Genomic DNA, 22,917 nt, shown 5'->3' on the forward strand with positions numbered 1-22,917 from the left:
CTGTTAAGCACGGTTAACGAGAAAAATTTGTGCAATGAAGCGAGAGGCCGTGAAAGGCGTGGGCGAGAGCGACGATCCGCCCTTTGTCTTCGTTCTTCCATTCGTTAAAGGGCTCGTGCTTTTTTTGTTCGTTGCAACGAAGCCCATTCGATTTAAAAGCGACGCGTACCGACTGAAAGAATAGCACGACGAAATAGGGCGAAACATTAATTGATACGAGACCGAACCACATACGGTTTGACAAAAAGATTTCTTCTATCGTGTGTATGTGTGTGTACGTGTGGGTGGGTGTTTTCTTTTTGTCCCGTTCTGCACGTTTAATTTATAACCGTGTCGAAAAGTCTGTAAATACGATCGTGGAATTAAAGATACTTCGGTTTTGCAAGAGTCTGCGACACACGGGGTTGCAAAAAGCTCGTAACTGTTAATAATGCGAATAGAAATCGATATTGAGAATATTAGGTTCGATGAACTCGCAAATGGAACGATTTTGAAATTGAAACGTTGAATTAGCGGAATTGATCATGTTTACGAGAGGTACGGAAATTATTCGGTTACTCGACAAGAATTTATTAAATTTCTTTGAAAGTTAAAGAAATGTAATTCTTTGGAGTATTTTGAACGATCGTTTTACCGGTCTTACAAATTTTTATATCGCGTTGAATAATTTCAGAATTATAGTTTGTAAAATTGTACAGTTGCTCACATCGTAGAAAATAGTTGCAAAACGATTCAACAATTGAAATTGAAAATACTGGGTCGATGGAAGAACTCGCAACGACTTTAAAATTCTTCGTTGAATGTCTTTCGAATTATTGGAATTGAGAACATGAAAAGAAATATGCAGAAATTAATACGTCGCTTATGAAAAATTTATCCAATTCTTTGAAAGTTAACAAAGAAATGTAATTCTTTGGAGTATTTCGAACGATCGTTCAAATTTTTATATCGCGTTGAATAATTTCAGAATTACGGTTTGTAAAATTGTACAGTTGCTCACATCGTAGAAAAAAATTGCAAAGCGATTCAACAATTGAAATTGAAAATACTGGGTCGATGGAAGAACTCGCAACGACTTTAAAATTCTTCGTTGAATGTCTTTCGAATTATTGGAATTGAGAACATGAAAAGAAATATGCAGAAATTAATACGTCGCTTATGAAAAATTTATCCAATTCTTTGAAAGTTAGCGAAGAAATGTAATTCTATTTTGAACGATCGTTTTACCGATCTTACAAATTTTTATATCGCGTTGAATAATTTTCAAATTACGATTTGCAAAACGTACAGTTGTCCACATCGAAGGAAGAATGTTGCAAAATGGAAATTGATTCAACGAATGTTTTTCAACGAGACGAACACGTGTGTACAATCTGTAGAAAATTTCAAGCCGTAAATTCGACACGTCAATTAACATTTGGTCTTTCGCGAATCAATGATGCGCAAACGATTCGAATTACACGTGTTCTCACGAAGCGAGAGATGCCTTTTAAGATAATTCGAAGAAAGATAAAAGAGACAATCGAATAACGCGTTCCTTCTTAACACGCGAGAGATGTCCTTTGCGGTAATTCGTAGATATACGCGAATTGAATCGTACCCGCGTAATTCTCGATGGTTCGATCGTCTCTGGTCTCAATTTCCCCAAATTCGGTTCTGAAAACACGCAAAAGTGACAAGATTCGTTCAAAAGAATTATACGAGTCAATGTGTACCCTACACTTCGAACACAATATTTCACGACGAAGATTCGTATCAAAGTAAATCCAATTACTCGAAATACCTCCGAAACAACGTCTACTGTCGCATCGATTCGCTCGGAACGTTTCAACGATCCGTGTACGTTCGCTAGAAATTTATTCCACGCGACTTTGACGGCTATATAAACCCACATCGCTTAAAAATTCCACGCGCATCGAGGAACGCTATTGTTCGTTAATCTAAAAATACAAATTCCAGCGTTATGATGTCTGGCTTATGAATGATTTTATGCGTCTATTACTATTTTTAGCAATCGAACAATACACAGTCCGTGTTACTTGTCTCGTAAATTTTCTGCACGGTTTCGATCGTTTGTTTCTACGTGTCGCGTTAAAAATCTCGTACGTACGTTCCGAGATCGATCGTCGACGCAAACGAGAAAGCAAACAAAAAAAAAGAAAATCTCCCCTTTGGTGATCATCGTTATCGATTCGAGAAAAACACAAAAATGGTGAGTACAAGAGAGAAAAAGAAGTAAAAAAAAAAAAGAAAGATTCGATCACTTACGCGTCGTCTACGAACGTGTTTCTTAGTTCTGTTCTTCATGTAACTTATCCACATAAGGGACATAATCGAGGATGCTAACGGATACGAAAGAAAACGGAACTACGTAGATCTTCGACGATACTGTTTCGCCACTTGTCACGAGGGTGTGCGTAAAATTGTTTCTTCTTTTTCGGTTCACTCAGCTTCCTGCGAGTCGTTCGAAACGCGTCCTCCGTGTTCCGTTGGATGCACGAAACTGGATGAACGGACGGTGAAGGACTGATGTTGGCGGACGAACGTTCACCGGTATTATTCGCGAGTTAAAATGCGACGACCCCCTCCTCCCTTGCGTCGCGACGACGACGACGACGAGGAGGACGAGGAGGACGACAACGACGACACGTCTTTCTTTCTCTGCGCAGGGAAAATCGCGGCCCACCCGTGGACTCGTTCATGGGTAAAATTGTTCATGCACCGAACGTGCCAGTGACCATGCGTTTGTTTAACAAAAAGGGAGGACAAGGGAAGAGACCCAACCCGCCCGGTGTGATCATTTCTGCGTAGCGATCAACGAACGTGCGTCACCGGTCCGTGAACACGAACGCTTCCCGAGGATGCCGATATTTTCGAACGCGCGAAACTTTACAATCAAATATAAACAACTCTTTGTCCGTTGGTCCTCGAAGAAGTATCGAGAACCCTTCAGCGAAGGGTGTAGCTACACGGTGTTTTATTTAACACGCGTAATGTACAACGTTGCGAGTAAGTATTTGTTCAAGGAACCGGATGGACGAATTTTGTTCCCCAGACGTGAATATTTCCAAGTGGGAGACGATTTATTGATTTAACGACGATCTATTGTTTTCTTTTGTAACGACGATCGGTATTTTCGTCAATGAATTTGAACAATTACTTCGTTGCTGCAACGTGAATATTTGTAAGTGGAACACGGTATTGGTGAATATTTTATTAATTATTTCGTGGCTACGATGTGAATATTTCCAAGTGGTACACGATCATTGATTTAACGGTATTGGTGAACATTTGATTGATTATTTCGTTGCTGCGATGTATATATTTCTAAGTGGAACGACGTCGATTTATCGATATCGGTGAGAATTTGATCGATCATTTCGTTACTGCGATGTAAATATTTTTAAGTGGAACGCGACCGTTGATATTTATCAATACCGGTGAAAACTTGATCAACTAATGGACGAAAATTGTTAGATACTTTCTTCGTCTGTACACGCAACGTGTTATTAGTAATGATATTAACGATCCGAGGTAATATAGCAACGAGGTGTCTGAATCTATTTTCTCAAATCTCTTTCCAAGTGATTATTTATGATAGCTAATTTTCGTCCTACTTCAATTATTACTTCTTTCTTCGTAGTTGTGAACGGTTAATATTATCTGTTTAATCACTGACTCTGTATACGAGGATGTGAGATAAAGAAAAAAAGAAGAGTATAAACTATTAAGTTGTTCGAAAAGTCATTTCGTTTTCCAAAATGGAGAATGTATAATTTAGTAAAATGTTTGTACACTCTAAAAAAATCATGTTTCATTTTCACCAAAAAAAAAAAATGAAATGACTTTCCGAACAATATTTTGAAAAATTTTACTTCGATTATATTTTGTATATTTCTAGGTAATATAGCGAAGGTGGCTAAATACTTATGGACGACGGTATACGTAACAAGTTTTCGTTCGGTGCAATTTAATGCAAATTCGATGACAATGATTTGTTACAAATTTTGGACGTGTCCCAGTTACCGTTTTGTGCGAAACGAATGCAGATTCAAATCTGCTTTCAACTTAGAGGAGTTTAACGCATTCCATTCCGGATCGATTTTAGGCGGCTTTAAGTCGCGTGGGTCGTTTACGACCCACGCTATCAGAACCAATAGCTTTGCTTATTGTGCACGTCTTACGGTAATATAATATTTATAATATCGAAAGAATCGTTATTAAGGAGAAAATAGATGTAGAGTTTGAAATGTGCTGCAGAATTGGAGCAAAAATGTCTATTTTAATAAATTATGGTCGCAATGGATTAACGCATTCTCTACTGGTCACGTGCTTTCGTGTAACACTATCGATGTTATTTCATAATATAACGTTACATTACGTGTTATTGTTTGCGTTTTATATTTTTTATAATTACAAAGATACATCTATTGCGATGTATTTGGTCGAAAACAAATGTGACTATTAATGTAAATGTCGATGTTTTCATGGTACAATTTCTCATCGATTTTGTATCAAACATTTTAACATTACCTTGATAACAAATTTTACATTGCGTTATTTCTATAATGAATTTTGCAACGTTACCTTACAAGATTAAATTTTCTTTCCTTTCTTTTTACTTCGTGACGCTTTCTTCTTGATACCATAGGTGGATAATCACTATCGCGATCTTCGTTGCGGGCTATTCTATTTTAAATTCTTAAAAATTCTTAAAAAATGCGATCCACGATACAACTGTGTTGTACACGATATTTAAACATCGATGTACGATTCTGTAATCAAATTTTGGAAAATTCTTACAGCGAAAATTTAAAGTGTATACACGATCTACTCGGTACAGAACGTGTGAATAGAAATAAAGATGATATTTTTATTACGACCGATTATTTGTATTAAAAAATTCTAAAAATAATGGTACGATCGAAGTACGCGATGTAACTTCAGCGAATAGGTGTAACAATCGTTTCAAAACGATGATTGTTTATACGGAGATTCAAGATTTCTCAATTTCATGATTTCGAATACGCTAAAAACTATACGATCACCATCGATGTGAAAATGTCAACCGATATTCTTATTTCTGACCACTTTTTTTTTTTATAACGAAAGACGTTAAGTACGATTTATCGGACGAGTCTTAAGATCCAGTTTACAATGCTCCTCTGGCGTTGAAAAAGGCAAAATATTGTATGCTAAAATTATTCAACGCGATATAGAAATTTATAAAATCTGTAAAACGATCTCTGAAAATACTCTAAAATAATTTCTATATATTTTTCAATGTTTTTTTAATTCCAACCATTCGAAAGACATTCAACGAACAATTTAATGGTCATAATGGTTGACCATCGTGTCCCGTTTGATAAATACTCCAAAATAATTTCTATATATTTCTCAATGTTTTTAATTCCAACAATTCGAAAGACATTCAACGAACCATTTAATAGTCGTAGTGATTAACCATTCTGTCTCGTTTGATAAATACTCCAATCTAATTTCTATATATTTTTCAATGTTTTTTTAATTCCAACAATTCGAAAGACATTCAACGAACAATTTAATGGTCGTAATGGTGGACCATCGTGTCCCGTTTGATAAATACTTCAATCTAATTTCTATATATTTCTCAATGTTTTTAATTCCAACAATTCGAAAGACATTCAACGAACCATTTAATAGTCGTAGTGATTAACCATTCTGTCTCCTTTGATAAATACTTCAATCTAATTTCTATATATTTTTCAATGTTTTTTTAATTCCAACCATTCGAAAGACATTCAACGAACAATTTGATGGTCGTAATGGTGGACCATCGTGTCCCGTTTGATAAATACTCCAAAATAATTTCTATATATTTTTCAATGTTTTTTTAATTCCAACCATTCGAAAGACATTCAACGAACAATTTAATGGTCGTAGTGATTGACCACCGTGTCCCGTTTGATAAATCTTTCTCTTAAATACTCGTTGATCGGATGTATCATCGAACGATCGAGTAGTTTCGCGCGTCAGAGTTTGCACAAACGCGTAAAATAGTCGAGCGATTTGCGTATTTGGTGGAGTTTGAGCCGATCGTCGGTGTCTATTTCAACGCGGAAACTATTTATCTTCGTTACAAAGTTCACGCGTTCGTGTTCCAGATACGAATGTCATTGCAAAATATATATACTCGAAGACGGAAAGGTTTGCTCCAGAATCCACGTTTATTAGAGAAAACACGCGTTGAAAATTCCGCGTCTCTCCTCGCTGCTGTAAATTACGCGGCACGATTTCATCGTAAAAGCGACGGAACTCGTTGTTGATAAAATTGGTCCGCGACGCGCGCACGGGAAAAAAATTTCGTCGACGAGAATCACGTGTCCGTGATCGTGCACTCGTTGCGTATCTTCCTAGCGCAATAGATTGTTTAATAAGCTTCATCGAACGACAAATGTATCTTCGTGGTGTAACACTGGCAACGGTGTACGAATTTTCCGTATTATCGTTATTTTGAGTTGTTCGTTAAATCGTTTCGTTTTCCAAATCGGAGAATATATAATTTGATAAAATGTTTATACACTCTAAGAAAATCGTGTTTCATTCTCACAAAAAAAAAAATGAAATGACTTTCCGAACAACCCAATACACTTGCATCGAAACAGAAGGTCTATCGATCGTAAACAGAATCGAACGATTTTCCTCATGTGACTGCAGTTAATAACAGCATTGTAAATTTGCATTCGTTGTATACACACTCGGGGAGAAAAAAGAAAACGGATGTCAACAATTTATACAAGTAAGGGGATGTGCAGCGGATCGAGATACTCCATATTGTGTTTACATCGATTCATTTTCTGTATTTTATCACGTATCTTCTTTATTTTATAAAACGGTGGTTCGTTTATTCACCAAAGTAAGTTTCTTTTACGATGCACTTCCATCGATTCGATTGTCTCGTTCTTACTTAAATTTATTATTACGGAAAAATAACTTGAAACGAGAAACGGTGCACGGTGAGTAAATTTCTAATTGTAAAAACGGTACGAATAGTTGAATGTTCGGGAAATACGATCATCAAAATTTCAAGGAAGAAATTTTTTACCCGAAAGTAATTACCGGGAAAGTTTGACGTTCGTTGCATAGTTCGATCTGTATTTTACGTCACGTTACGAAAACAAAGGTCGTACCTAAATTTTGCAAGGGAACGAGATTTTTTGTCGCGGGTACTGTACAACGCTGAGCGTTTCGAAGCTGAGTTTTTACGTACACGTCCGAAAGGGCCGAGAACGTCGCGAGAAGCCATTGTGAAATATACGAAAAAATCACAGGCCTTTGTTAACAAGCGATGAGGCGGTTTAAAGATACAAAAACAGTTGATGATTTGCCAGAACTCGGTCCAAAACGAAAGACGAGAAATAAAGGCAAGTCGATCGTTGAGACATTTTTTTTTACAAATTCTCGGTTATCTTTGCGTCAAGGACAGGGAAAACTTTGCCAACGTATTCTACAAGAAAAATTAAGAAAAAACTACTATGCGAATGTAGACTCTTGAATGATTTGCGACGAAGGTGTAAGAAAAAATATAAAATGATAACGAACTGGTGTTTCGACGACGCAGCGTACGAAAACATTGTCCGTGGCTATTTGCAATTACATAAACACTGTTTATGTTTACATAATCTAAGGAACTCGGACCAAAGAAAATCTATTTCCGTTTTCATAAACATATTTTACAAGCACATATCTTACAAGTTCCAAACAAGACACAAAATAACAATGGACTGCTTTCGTGACGGATTCGTAAATCTACATCAAAATTACGCTCGTTATTTTCAATGCAGGACTGGCGTTTAAAACAAAAGATTTTATCGTACTTTAAAGGTAAAGGTGCACGTACGAAGTCGCTTCTCAAAACGAGTCTTTCATATTATACTTTATACGTGTTTACGGGTTCGTTTAAACGCTGAAAGGATGATCAAAGTTTATAAGAGAGCTCTTCTGGCATCCGTGGGCAACTGGTTTGGAAGAGAAAACAAAAATTGGATATTGCAAGAGAATAATGATCGTCGAAAATCATATTAAAGTATTGGATTATTCATGATCGCTAATTTTCCTCCTACTTCAATTATTACTTCTTTCTTCGTAGTTGCGAATGGTAAGTATTATCTGTTTAATTACTGACTCTGCATACGAGGATGTGAGATAAAGAAAAAAAGAAGAGTATAAACTATCAGGTCGTTCGGAAAGTAATTTTGTTTTCCAAAATGGAGAATATATAATTTAATCAAATGTTGGTACACTCTAAAAAAATCGTGTTTCATTTTCACCGAACAAAAAAAATCAAAGTCATCGAAAGCGTATCCGATAGAAAATGTTCGAGATTGAACAAAGATGAAAGTTTCGAGGGAAATTTATGTGTGGACTGTTAAACAATTATTTCTGCAGATACGGATGGATATTACGGAAATTTTTAACTCGAAATATGCAGTTAAGTTAATAGATAGTGTACGCTCACGTTGTAAGGCAATTTTGGACAACAATTGTGATTGGATCAGTAGTTGACATAAAAGCGTCATAGTACAGAGATGTCTCTCTAATTTGCATATATAAAGCAGTTTAGGACCAGTCATTGTTAGATAAAGAGGAAGTATTCTACTTTTTTCGTGGAAGTGGTTAAATGTCACGAGCTCGCACGAGAATGCTCGCTTAGTTCCCGCTTTTATGTTTTGTCGCCTTCAGAAAAGGAAAGAGGTGTACAATTGAATAAGGTACATGTTTGCAGTTGTTCGTTGATTGTAAGATTTCATCAGTTGGTTTCAAGAATGCTCAATATTCTGATATGTAGATATAGCGACTGTCAGTTAGAGAGCAGTCACAGACTGTCACTTAAAGGGGTAGACTCGAGTGAAACGTTCAAATAAACGTGATTTTACGCAATTTTTTTTTAGAACGTAAAACCTCGCTGAAACTTTTCGTCACTTTCCATATATATGTTCTTTAACATTCCAAGATATAAATTTGATATTTTTGGTACAATTTATCGGCTATTCGCGAAATAATAAATGTTATTCTCTATGGATTTTCCTGTCGACGACTTTTTATCGTCTAACATTTCTTTGGGTTGATCTGAAATAAATAATCAAAGGGGTTTCTTTTCTTCGTAATATAACAACGCAACGAATCCTGTGTAAAAAAATATAAAATTAACGACAATTTTATAGAATGGATTTAGGTTCGTTCGTTGCGTTTGATTTTTTATATAACATCAACTCAAAGAAATGTTAGACGATAAAATGTCGTCGACAGGAAAATCCATGCAGTATAACATTTATTACTTCGCAAATAGCCGATAAATTGTACCAAAAGTACCAAATTTATATCTTAAAGAATATTAAAGAATATATAATGGAAAGTGACGAAAAGTTTTATCGAGGTTTTACGTTACAAAGAAAATTGCCAAAAATCATTTTTATTTTAACATTTTACCCAAGACTGCTCCCTTAAGGAGACAATACTGTACTATCTAAGAAGAATATTTCAAATATTTTTCTCACGCTTGCAACGAATAGTTATTAATTATTTCTCCCTCAAGGAGACAATACTGTACCATCTAAGAAGAATATTTCAAATATTTTTCTCACGCTTGCAACGAATAGTTACTAATTATTTCTCCCTTAAGGAAACAATACTGTACTATCTAAGAAGAATATTTCAAATATTTTTCTCACGCTTGCAACGAATAGTTATTAATTATTTCTCCCTCAAGAAGACAATAAATACTGTACTATCTAAGAAGAATATTTCAAATATTTTTCTCACGCTTGCAACGAATAGTTATTAATTACTTCAATCACGTTCTTGTTAGACTCTAAACAAGCACGTGAGGATAGGTTGATACACTCTCCGTTCGTGTTAGTTCAATCGAACGTTACCTATAATTTTGTCAACGTGACGGTGAAAAATCGAGAAACGACCTATCGAGTTCCTCGTGTATTTTTTTAAATTAAATTTTGATACTCGATGCAACGCTCGTTCGTCCACACGCGACGATACGATACCAGGGTACACAATAAAATGGATACTGGGTCTTATGGCAACGCGTGGTGTTCCAGAACACGTTAACCTCGTTAAAATGCAACGTATCCTCTGTTCGCGATCAGGGACGCGTTTCCATCATCGGGTAGCGAAACGATCGACTCGAGACCGACTCCAAAGCTAAACGAACCGACAAGAAGATACAACTTCGTGGAAAAGGAACTACGTGACCGATAGATACGGTGATCGTGCATCGTTTGTCCCACGTCCTTTGTTATCCAGTTCCAAAATAGTCCTTTCGTCTCGTTTCTCTATTTTGTAAATTGTGATCCTAAAGTGAATATCCGAGTAACCGTCCCATCGCTGTCAGTAAGACGAACGAACGATTTTTTGCAATTTTACGATTTTTAAAAATCGACATTTTTAAATATCTTCGTTCGTGCGAGAAACACAAGAATCGAACATTATTTCTCGTTCTTTTTCCCTTTAAAAGTGAAACGATCACTTCAATTTTTCTTTCCTCGAATCCTCGTTTGTGAAATACGAACCGGTTTTATTTAGTAGAAAAAAAGTATCGGATTCAAAGCGCTCGATAAATCTGTTTTAGGAGTGTTTTACAATGTCGCGTAAACGACAATTTGAATTTACGGACGGGATAGGGTTTCTCGATGTAATCTTGGTCATCTTTTAGAAGCAGGCTATATTTTGAAATTTATCGCTGGTTACGTTTCATGTTTCTGTCATAAATTTTGAAGAGAAGATTTCTCAAAGAATATTTATGCAACATTTTCGTGTTATTTTTACTCGCGGAATTTGTTGCCGTAGTTCGACCGGGAACATTATTTTACTTGAAAATGTCAAACCCTAGTTACAGTCATCTCTGCTTAAAATAGTATTTTATACGCGATACAGTTCGCTCTCAAGGTTCAAATACGATTGATAACAGGGTAAAGTACTTCGATAGTGTAAAATTATAAAATACTATCCCCTGGTACTATCGTTTCGAAATGAATCTTTCACGCGACACCGAAACTAAATATTTCGATCTTGTAATAATTTGCATCTTCCTCGATAAAACGTAAGAAAGAACAAAACTTCGATTCAAGAAACGAACGAAAAGATATGAAAATTTCTACGCTAGAAGAAACGAAAATTTTCGCAATATCAACGAGAAAGGTGATACAAAATTACAGATAGAATATTTCATCGAAATAATAATTGTCGATATTGATCAACGATATACGTATACGATTAAATGAAAATGCACCAAGTGTTTCGTTAGAATATTATCTTCTCGACAAATAATTGAACGCAACTTTGAGGTTTTTCCATTTGTTTGGATTACTGGATAATTTCGAGACAGGACTCGTGTACTTGTTTCTTGAACGCGTTGCCAGGTTCGAGACACCGGCAGGACGAAGAAACGTGGAATTGAAATAAAACGAACGTCTGAAAAAAAAATTATATTTCTGTCGCAACAGGATGTTACTACGGTTATAAACATCTTGAATGCATTTACGCGCGTACGGATTTGCTCTAAACACGGCGCTTTAAATACTCTAGATCGTTTCTGATAACGGTTGCACGACTGTAATAACTTCCGAATCGAATTGTACGATATCGTCCGTGTTATCGAGGAACGAATCGTCGTAGAAAAGGTAAATGTCGGTTCGTTAAGAACACGAAACCTGTCCCTGATGACCCGAAAGATGCATTCTTGAAATAACGCGACATAACTCCGGAAGTGTACTTTCGTTGAAAAACTTGCGAACGTACCATGATTATACGGTATTCCGCGCGAATACACGTGACCGTTCATCGTATTGATTCTGCAAAGTGCATATACGCGTATATTTATGCATTAATGTGCATCGCTCGGTGGAGGAGCGCAAAGGAGACCGCCTAACTCCGCGTAATTCGCATTCACGATGTCGCACCGTAGGAGTTAGAAAGCCGCAACTTTTGCGAAAATCCACGCATTTCCATACGGTGATCTTGGATTTTTCGAATTCTTTCAACGGGCTTGGTGGTAATTGCGAGAACAACGAACGCCGTTAAACGGGGGTTTAAATGGGTTCGCGGCGGTGTAAATGTAAAGGGACACGTTGTCTCGTAACGAAGAGTACCGTTCCGTACTTTGAATTTATTTTGCGCAAGACGAGTGTTCTCGTGAAAGTGGAACAACTCTGGATGCACTGGAAAAAAATAAAATTCGAGAAAGTGAAATAACTCTGGATAGACCAGAGAAAGATCAAATTCGCGCGAGTGGAGTAACTAGGAATGAACTGAGGAAAAATAAAATTCGCGAGAGTGAATTAACTCGGAAGAAACTGAACAGAAATAAAATTCGAGAGAGTGAATTAATTCTGAATAAATTGAACAGAGGTAATATTCGAGAGAGCGAAATGTACTCTGATTGTACTGGAAAAATATAAAATTCGTGAAAGTGAAGTAACTCTGGATACGTTGGAAAGACGTACTCTGATTGTACTGGAAAAATATAAAATTCGAGAAAGTGAAGTAACTCTGGATACGTTGGAAAGAAATAAAATTCGAAAGAGTGGAGTAACTTTGGATGCACTAGAGAAAAATAAAACTCGAGAAAGTGAAAGAACTCTGGTAACACTGGAAAAGAACAAATTTGAGTAATTGGAATAACTTTGGATACACTAGAGAAAAATAAAATTCGAGAAAGTGAAATAACTCTGGATACGTTGGAAAGAAATAAGATTCGAAAGAGTGGAGTAACTTTGGATGCACTAGAGAAAAATAAAACTCGAGAAAGTGAAAGAACTCTGGTAACACTGGAAAAGAACAAATTTGAGTAATTGGAATAACTTTGGATACACTAGAGAAAAATAAAACTCGAGAAAGTGAAAGAACTCTGGTAACACTGGAAAACAATAAAATTTGAGTAATTGGAATAACTTTGTACACAATAGACGAAAATAAGACACGAAGATACGTTCCATGAACTATAGTTTGATCACCTGGAACGTTCAGTGTTCTAACGTGAATTTTCGAATAATATTATTCAATAAGACTATACACCGCTAAAAAAAAATGAACATTCCAGTTGTCTGAACTTTCTTTTATAAGATTTCGGTGTTTAGAACGGGGTACGACTGTGGAAGTATGCGGAAAGAAAATAAAATTCAATGGCTGCAGTCCCACGAACTGCGGTCTAAACGTTACGAGTTTTCAGCGTTGAAATTTCGTTTCTCGTTTAATCATTGCTTCCAACGTTATACCGGTAAACAGAGAACGCGTTTCGTAAAATAAGATTCACGTAAGAGGATAATATTTTTTTATCACAAGACGATGTCGTTTCATTTTTACGCGATTACCGCACTGTGTTGAGCCAACACATTTTTAAAAATACTTTTACAGCATCTTTTCGGTACAAGTTGTTTAATATGTAAATATTTTTGAATGAATTTACTTGAATGAATCAAATACTACCGTAAAGTGTTGCAGAGAAATTGGTTGAAAAATTCATTTATAACTCGATGAATCCGATGTATAGAATGGTATATTATAATCGTAAATGGAGGACAACGATAAATTTTAATTTACAGTCGGTTCGTTCTCGTGATATATTACAAATTCCGTACTAAACGAATCACTGGGTACTGACACCCTTCTGGTGTAATTCAGATCCGTCTTCGTCTCATTAAGAGGCATAAAGCTACTCCACGACGCCGGATGAAATCATTGAATCCGTTAAGTATAGTGGTCGCCGGTCGTAATTACTAAAATTAGACTGTCTAAGTGAATACACTGGATAATCGAAAGCGACGAATAAATTAAAATGTACCTGGCCGACTTTCTCTTTCTGTAAATTTTGCACACTTGGGCTGCATTTAACACGAATCGATAAAAATCTTAATAAAACGATTTATTTTCCGTTATTAATTTTTAATATACATGTTTCGCATCTTCCATCGTTAATTTTTCATACTTTTTCGTGCAATATGATACAATTCGAATTAAAATTATAAAAATGGTACGTGAAATGTAATTGGACGTTGTGTAATGATTTAAACCATGTTGGGATTGTCGATGGTTGGAAACAATTTTTTTAAATATTTGTAATCGTAACAACGTGGATATTATTTATTCCAGACCGTACACTTGGATTTTATTTTCGTAATGCAATTAGAATTATTTCCATTAGAGTTTGTTATTTATTTCAATTAGAACCATCGATAGACTTAACATTTCGTGTGTTATTTATTATATTGTAACAAAGAGGATCCAAAATTAAGGATGGGAAAAATTTGAAGAAACTTGCTTGTTAAAATGATTGCAAACCGAGTATATACGTATATATACTGATTGCAACAAAGTATATATATACCTAGAACCGTTTTTCCTAAATTTAAACACCATCCACACTTAATATTCCCCGTTTATTACTCTGATTCGGAAAATTAATTGCAGTGAAACCGTTAATGTAAATAAAAATTCTCTTCGTTAAATAATAACGATTCTGTCTTTCGATGGAAGATCTCCCATTGAAATTATATTATTGACAGAATAGAATAATATAATATATATATATACACACACACATAAAAAATCTTTAATTTATTCTTTAATATTTATTTGTTTATCCGTGCCCAAAATTTCACCCGATTTGAAAATCGAATTAGAAATTGAATCGAATTATCGGAAGGATAGACACTCGCTCGGATGACTAACCGTTGAACTTTTATCGGCACCATAGTTAGCAGCAGATAAATATAGTGACGGACTTTTATTTGCTTTACAGCGATAGAACTTTTGAACTCGATCTCGACGCAGTAGCAATCCCCATCGAATCGATAAGAAACTGAATCGCGTTCAATTAACCATTTCCTCGATAATTTTATACATATATCAGCGTTCAATATTGATCTTTTTGTATTTCCATTCCACGAAGCTTCAATTTATATAGAAAAGTAATAATTCGAGTTTGCAAATTGTTTTTAAAATTCTTGTTCCTGTAATTCAATCTAACCGTAGCAAATCTTACTTTTAATCGTTTTTAAATTATATTAATACGTATACGTACAGTATTTTGGTAATCGCGTGTCAGTATTGTTATTCAATTCGAAGGTATTCAAGTATCTCTTTGTATCGATAAAATATTGTTCTTCCTGTATTTGCGTTTTCTTTTCCAAAGAAATTTGTTCTACCATTGGTACAGAAAAAGTAATCTTTATATTTCTCGTACAATTAACGAATCATCTAGATTCTCACAAATTATACAGAACAACGATAAATTTTAATTTACAGTCGGGTCGTTCTTATTGTCTGAAACCAATGATTGGTAAATATATTACAAGTGAAATATACATATAAAATTTCTGTATTCCTTTATGAATTCGGTAGCAGCGCATAATTTCACTTTAAAATAATTTCATTTGCCTTTCGACACCTCAAATGTTTCGATAAATGTTACATGTCGCTTTTCCTCATTATCTTCTCATTGTCGCAAAAAACCGACGTCCTCGTTTTGAAATCGAGCCGAAATATTTCTAAGCAATTACATCAGTTTGCTTTACCAGCTATTTCGGTGGAATGATTATTCTTAATAATTGTAGGCCAAGAATACCCCGAAAATTTAACGACTCGTTTAATGTTTCGTAAAACGACCCTGGCTCAATTTCGATGTTTAATTTCAGGCGGCTAGCAAAGAAATTCCTCTAGCCTTTTTCTTTTTCTTTACTGCGAAGTAGAACGCGTTTCGTTGCTTCGGGTTTCGAGGTTTCATCGTTCAAATGACTCATATTTTTCGGAAACATCGATGCCGTGGCAGCTGACGAAATGGTTTTTGTCTAATTTGGTACGAACCAACTTTAAACGGTCACGAGAATTCGTCGCGTCAAACGTTAACACTCGTTGCGACTTCGATCGATTTAACCAACTCGTGCAGTTTAACGGTGGAAAATTCGTGGAACGCGTTAACGTTTTCCCACACGATCGTTTAGGTTCCCCTGTCCGTGACATTGACATCAATTTTTTTTTCTCCACTTTCTAGAACCGTTTTTCCTAAATTTAAACGATCCGCGTTTAATACTCCCCGTTCGTTACTCTGATTCGGAAAATTAATTACAGTGAAACCGTTACTGTAAATCAAAATTCTCTTCGTTAAACAATAACGATTCTGTCTCTCGATGGAAGATTTCCCGTTGAAATTATATTATTGGCAGCAAGAGCATTCTTCGTGCTGTGTTTTTCGAAAAATCAACTAGAGTGAAACAACCAGTTACGCAGATAGAAACATTTGATCGAATTTGTATTTTCGAGAGGAATTTTTCATGGAGATTTATAACTGGAAATTTTTGGAAAATTATTTCCAATCGAACAATCGAAAATGTAAGTTCCATTAATTAAGTTGACAGAAATATTAATAAATTCTTAAGAAATATTAAGTTATATATTAAGAAATATTAATTAAGTTATTAAGTTATATTCTTAAGAAATATTAATTAATTTCTGGTAAAAAGAAGCAACATGCCATTGTAGTTTATACATTTCGTAGTATTTACACTATTTTTGGATCAATTGTAACCAAATAATAATTGCGTGAAACTATTTACACAAAGGTACGTTATTCGTGATATATCTCTTACCTAGAAGAGAATTTATAGCAATGACTACCCGATGCGTTGAAAAGCATTGATGTCAATACCGGATCCACGGGTCAGGGAGAATAGTTTCCACCTGTTTCTTCAAGCAGGTGCGCAACAATATTTCACAATCATAAAAAGGCTGTCACTAATCGTTGAAATTAATTATACAGTTGGTGCACTTGAAAAAAGAATGCGAGATGTATATGCAATATCGACATTTAATATTAATCGTTTACGAATGCTGTGGATACTCTTCATTCTTACTACCCACGATTACTTTTTTATAAAAAAATAAACGAGGCACAATTCACGACCAAAGCTCTACTCCAAATTCAACTACTAAGAGTGAAAAGTATTCTTTGGAACGAGTCAATAAACATGCCAATGATGCTGATATGTGACAGACATTCGTTAATATAAAGGTACCATTTAATCAATAAGCTCGAGACAAGGATAAAATATAACGCGTTCATATTGTTTCTTTAGAAGGTTTAATAATATTTTTTAATATTTTTATCTTCGAATTTCGAAAATGAACTCTTACGATGCTACGCGATCAGGTATTCGTTTTTTAGCTAAAAAATGTCGATACTCGTAAAATGTACTCACGTTATCATTTTGGAGCAAACTGTAGGAATTGTTCGAAGGTCCTGGACTGGGTGACGTGAGTTCCGATAGTTTGCTAGGAGATAATTTCTCGCTGTTTCCACCCTCTGCACCGTCGCTGCTTCCACTGCCACTGAAAGTGCAACACCTTTAATTGAAACACGTTCTATTTCTTGACAGTTCTTGTGATTGTGTTCGTGCAAGGAATTCTTGCTCGCAGTATCAAAGGTAAGAAAAGAACTGCGTTCCAATTATTGCACACTTGACTTTCCAGGTATATAATTCGAGCAATCAGTGGTGCTCTCCACGGTTATATCGATTTCGATTTTATATAATTATTTATCGTTTTCTAAGCGCCTCGGGATAAAATATATTCAGAGGGTTGTGTTATTATTCATTTCTATTAGTTCTGATCGCATTTAACCGGTCTTATCTCAATTAATATCTAATTTTTTCTTTTATCTTAGGATGTGGTAAGAAAAGTATCTGAGATATTTAAAAACAATGTGACATCTGTAACACATACTCAATTGAGTTTCAAACGTTTGGAACATTTTTACTCACCTTTTATACATACATAATAAAATATATAATCTTCTTGTAATATTATCTCTAATTTCTTTCAAAATTTTATATTATTGTTTCTGCTTTTACCATTTTTTCTGACTGTTTATAATTATAATTTTGATTTCATCTTTAAAGGTTACACTACATAATTGGTGGTCATTTATTTGTGATAATTATTTACAATTTATTTCAGTGGTTATTTCCACTTTACAATGTGACACAAGACGTGATTACAAGAAGAACCAATTACATGATTCAAAATGATTAAAATTTGTTTCTAATATTGTTTTCTACATATTATATTGTTGTAAATTATAAAAAATACATTAAATAATAACGATTAAATATATTCCAAGATCGAAACTCAACCATGCAGGAATTACTAACTACACTGAAAAACTATAAAAAAGTTATTGCATTCCTCGGAGACATTAATATATTAAACAAGCTGAAACAAATATAACAACCTAATAATCATAGGTAATTTATGCGACTTTAATTATGCATATAAAAACAAATTATATTACGATTTTATTGTTTTGCAACAATATTTTTTAAATGTTTAATCTGAACGAAACACAGGAATAATACACCAAAATGAGAATGAAAGGTGTTGAAAAAGGTTGAATTAATTTGAAATTTCGTTTAACAGGAATGGAAATTAACGAATAAAAGTTGCTGTATGATTCTGTAAAATAATGATTAAATAATGATTCGTTGCTTGTTGGACAAACTTTCAATCTGAATTGTAAAATAGGAATTCTATTTCATATTGAATGAATAATAGTTTCTTCAAATAACCATTCGATAGACTAAACGTAGAAAATAAATATTTACATTACGTTTCTATTAGTCATCTATCATTTGAACGATGTATTCAACACATCTGTTTTTAACGATCAACACCGAAATCGCGTTAAAATAATGAGAGTAGTTTATGGCTTGTTAATGATTCTCGTGCTTGAATAATCGTTACTTCAATAATTTAAATGTTCATTCAAGCATTGGAGACGAACAAAATTCTTATCTCGATCAAAATGTCAAAGAATAAATAAAAATTACAATACGTATTATAAAGTAGAAATTCTATTTCACGTTGAACGAATAATAATTTAACCGTATAACCATTCGATCGACTAAACGTGGCAAATAAATTTTTGTATCGTATTTCTATTTATCGTTTATCGTTTCAATAAAACTTTACCAATCTTTGTCGAGCATCGAAGATTATATCGTCCCCTTTTATCAGAAGCATGAATGTGCAATTTAACCAGTTTTGGGATTTCATAATTGAAGAGTATTGAAATAATTCTAGAGATTAAAGTTTTTTAAATTTTCTTGCACATATCAGATTTTATATCATATTAAATTGTAACTGAAAAATAAGTTTTGATTTTACTCTCCTTTTATTTTGAATTGAATTATAAATCACATTTCCAATTTTAATATAATCGTGAAAAAAGAAAACGACACTTTGGTAAACAGAATAAAGATAACGACTCTTAGTTTTTAACTTAACACTTAACATTAAATTATGGGAAATAATATCTTCGAAATTAAGAAATACATTATTACAATTGCAATTCTTTCCTGACCAAAGAAAAGGTTCAGGAGAATTTTTGAAGGTTTTAATAATTTTAATTTATCTTTCTGGAATATGTATGGTTACATTCTTGGATCTTTTTTCAATTTTGACACGAATTAAATCATATTTCATTGAGTATAATCTGTACCAAAAAGTATGCGATCAATTGTTTTTAAAGTGTTTTAAATCTGTAATACTTAATGTAGAAAGAAAAAATCTACAACGAACATTTATTTTTCATTTATGACCGTTTACGTGGAAGAATATGTGAAATTTCTTCTAATGTTCTCTCAATTTCTCGTTACTCTCTCTTTAGTGTTTTGTGCACATAACTTGCAAACGAGTTGCTTCTGATTTTCATTAATTTCCACGTTACGAAACGTAAATTATAACGAAATACTCGCGTCGTTATTTACCACGAAAGAATCCGTGTACGTTTCACCTTTAATTTTGTTAGCTTTTCACGCATTCTATTTCCAGGCACATCACTATTTTTCCGTCATACTTATTCTAAACGACACTTTACCAACAAGCTAATAAAATTCTCCAACGTGGCATTCGATCGTAGTAGTATTACCATTTTCATTTATATCCAAACACAAGATCTATCGAGAGTTTTTGCATACTTGATCGTCCATGTTCTAAAAGAACGAACAAACGAAGAAGTCGATGAACTTGTAACGCACTATGAAAATTCTCAACGTTTCGAATACGCAAAAGAGCAACAAATTAACCTATACCTTTGACGAATATACATTCAGCGATCGTATTGTTGAAATCTACGAAACTCGAACATACTCCCTGAACGATCACACTTCGAACTCACAAACGTGACATATTCATAGTTCAGGTGTATCTAGACGTTAAAATAACGCCGATTCGTGATTCAAGCTTCGTGTATAATATCTTTGTACGGAATATAAATATATAATTTAACCCAAAATGGGAAGAAGAACGTTCGTGATACGTACCTCAAAAAATGACAATTTGCAGATTCGTGTCGCGAAGAGTACAACGACATACATATATAAACATTTTTATCAAACTTTCGCGTACACATACCCGTCTGGTATCCTCGAGAAGGTTAATCGCGGCTAGTTCCCTGCATAACCGTGCAAACAGCTGAACGATATCGGCGTGTAAAACGCGGCTCGATCCACGTTCGAGTTTACCGATATATCCTGGTATCGATCGTTTCGAATATTGCTAATAATTTTTCGGCTTGCGTAATCACGTACGCGAGAGTGTAAGCGATGGCGGTGCGTTTTCGCGCACTTGGTTTCCCCGTGAACTTTAGCCGGACGACGGCTGAGGGGGATCGCGAAAAAACAGTCCGCAGAAGGCTCTTCTAGCCAGCGTGGATAAGCACTACCGGCGAGGCCATAGCCGCGGCAGGTATTATTAAAACCTAACAAGTACAAAGTGACTCGGTCGACCGGTTCGACGATGCCACCAGCATAGTATTTAATTCTTCTACAATGTTCAACGTAGCCGACGACACTCTTTCCGATCCCGTTGCTATGGCAACGTTGTCCTTGACCTCCAAGAACGGGGTCATCTTTTTCATTCCGGTTGCTCCTTTTGCCGCGGCAGAGACCCGTGGATATGTGGTCATTGTTGGGAGGTGGAATCGAGAGACGCGTCTCGCCTCCGCGACGAAGGAACGCGACGAAACGCGGATGGAGACGCAAGAACCGGCGGCATTTCCCAAAATGCATTTTTTTTCTCTTCCTTTTCTTTTGTTTAGCGTGGAATAATCGTCGTTTTGCGTTTACACGATCTCCCGAAATTCGTGGTGAAAATATAGTCGGGTTCGAAACGAGACGAAGGTATAGAATCATAGAATTGCATCGAGAAGAATGCACTTTTTTTAGAGTGGAATATTCGTTGCTTTGCGTTTACACGGTGTTTTGAAATTCGTGGTGCAGATACGATCGGAGAGATTCTACGGTTCGAAACGAGACGAAGGTATAGAATAATAGAATTGCATCGAGAAGAATGCACTTTTTTTAGTGTGGTATATTCGTCGTTTTGCGTTTACACGGTGTCTTGAAATTCGTGGTGAAAATATAGTCGGGTTCGAAACGAGACGAAGGTATAGAATAATAGAATTGCACCGAGAAGAATGCACTTTTTTTAGGGTGAAATATTCGTCGTTTTGCGTTTACACGATCTCCCGAAATTCGTGGTGAAAATATAGTCGGGTTCGAAACGAGACGAAGGTATAGAATAATAGAATTGCATCGAGAAGAATGCACTTTTTTTAGTGTGGTATATTCGTCGTTTTGCGTTTACACGGTGTCTTGAAATTCGTGGTGAAAATATAGTCGGGTTCGAAACGAGACGAAGGTATAGAATCATAGAATTGCATCGAGAAGAATGCACTTTTTTTAGCGTGGAATATTCGTCGTTTTGCGTTTACACGATCTCCCGAAATTCGTGGTGAAAATATAGTCGGGTTCGAAACGAGACGAAGGTATAGAATCATAGAATTGCATCGAGAAGAATGCACTTTTTTTAGTGTGGTATATTCGTCGTTTTGCGTTTACACGGTGTCTTGAAATTCGTGGTGAAAATATAGTCGGGTTCGAAACGAGACGAAGGTATAGAATCATAGAATTGCATCGAGAAGAATGCACTTTTTTTAGTGTGGTATATTCGTCGTTTTGCGTTTACACGGTGTCTTGAAATTCGTGGTGAAAATATAGTCGGGTTCGAAACGAGACGAAGGTATAGAATCATAGAATTGCATCGAGAAGAATGCACTTTTTTTAGTGTGGTATATTCGTCGTTTTGCGTTTACACGGTGTCTTGAAATTCGTGGTGAAAATATAGTCGGGTTCGAAACGAGACGAAGGTATAGAATCATAGAATTGCATCGAGAAGAATGCACTTTTTTTAGAGTGGAATATTCGTTGCTTTGCGTTTACAAGGTGTTTTGAAATTCGTGGTGCAGATACGATCGGAGAGATTCTACGGTTCGAAACGAGACGAAGGTATAGAATAATAGAATTGCATCGAGAAGAATGCACTTTTTTTAGCGTGGAATATTCGTCGTTTTGCGTTTATACGATTTGTCTATTACGTTTCATTAACTCGTCCAAACGACACTTCGATCAGAAGACTATTAGAAGATTATTTGATTCTAACACGACAGCATTGATTATGCTGTCTATGTGCAGTAAACATTATGCAGTTCATTGGGATAAATATTCATTGGGCAGAATAGTATTTGCGTTTGTCCCGAAATTCGTGGTGCAATTACGATCGGAGAGATTCTACGGTTCGAAACGAGACGAAGGTATAGAATAATAGAATTGCACCGAAAAAAATGCACTTTGTTTAGCGTGGAATATTTCGAATGCATTGAGAAAAATGCATTTGAAAATTAATCTGGTACGCGGAATTGAGTGTATACACCATGGGTCAGTATTCGTAGTATAGAATCTGGGAGATTCTATGGCTCGAAATAAAACGAAGATATAGAATAATAGAATTGCATCGAGAAAAATGCATTTGAAA

At 35.2% G+C, this 22,917-nt stretch overlaps 1 protein-coding gene across 3 annotated transcripts in view; it reads right to left on the reverse strand.

Moving 5' to 3' along the window:
* The window catches only part of LOC143151465 (uncharacterized), a 143,436-nt gene that overhangs the window by 11,525 nt on the left and 108,994 nt on the right, over positions 1–22,917 (reverse strand). For all 3 annotated transcript variants that reach the window (XM_076320589.1, XM_076320587.1, XM_076320590.1), the window contains one exon: positions 17,247–17,376. In XM_076320589.1, the coding sequence (XP_076176704.1) occupies positions 17,247–17,376 (130 nt within the window). The remainder of the gene's footprint in view (positions 1–17,246; positions 17,377–22,917) is intronic.

This window comes from Ptiloglossa arizonensis, chromosome 9, assembly GCF_051014685.1.
Source record: "Ptiloglossa arizonensis isolate GNS036 chromosome 9, iyPtiAriz1_principal, whole genome shotgun sequence".
NCBI classification, from domain to species: domain Eukaryota; kingdom Metazoa; phylum Arthropoda; class Insecta; order Hymenoptera; family Colletidae; genus Ptiloglossa; species Ptiloglossa arizonensis.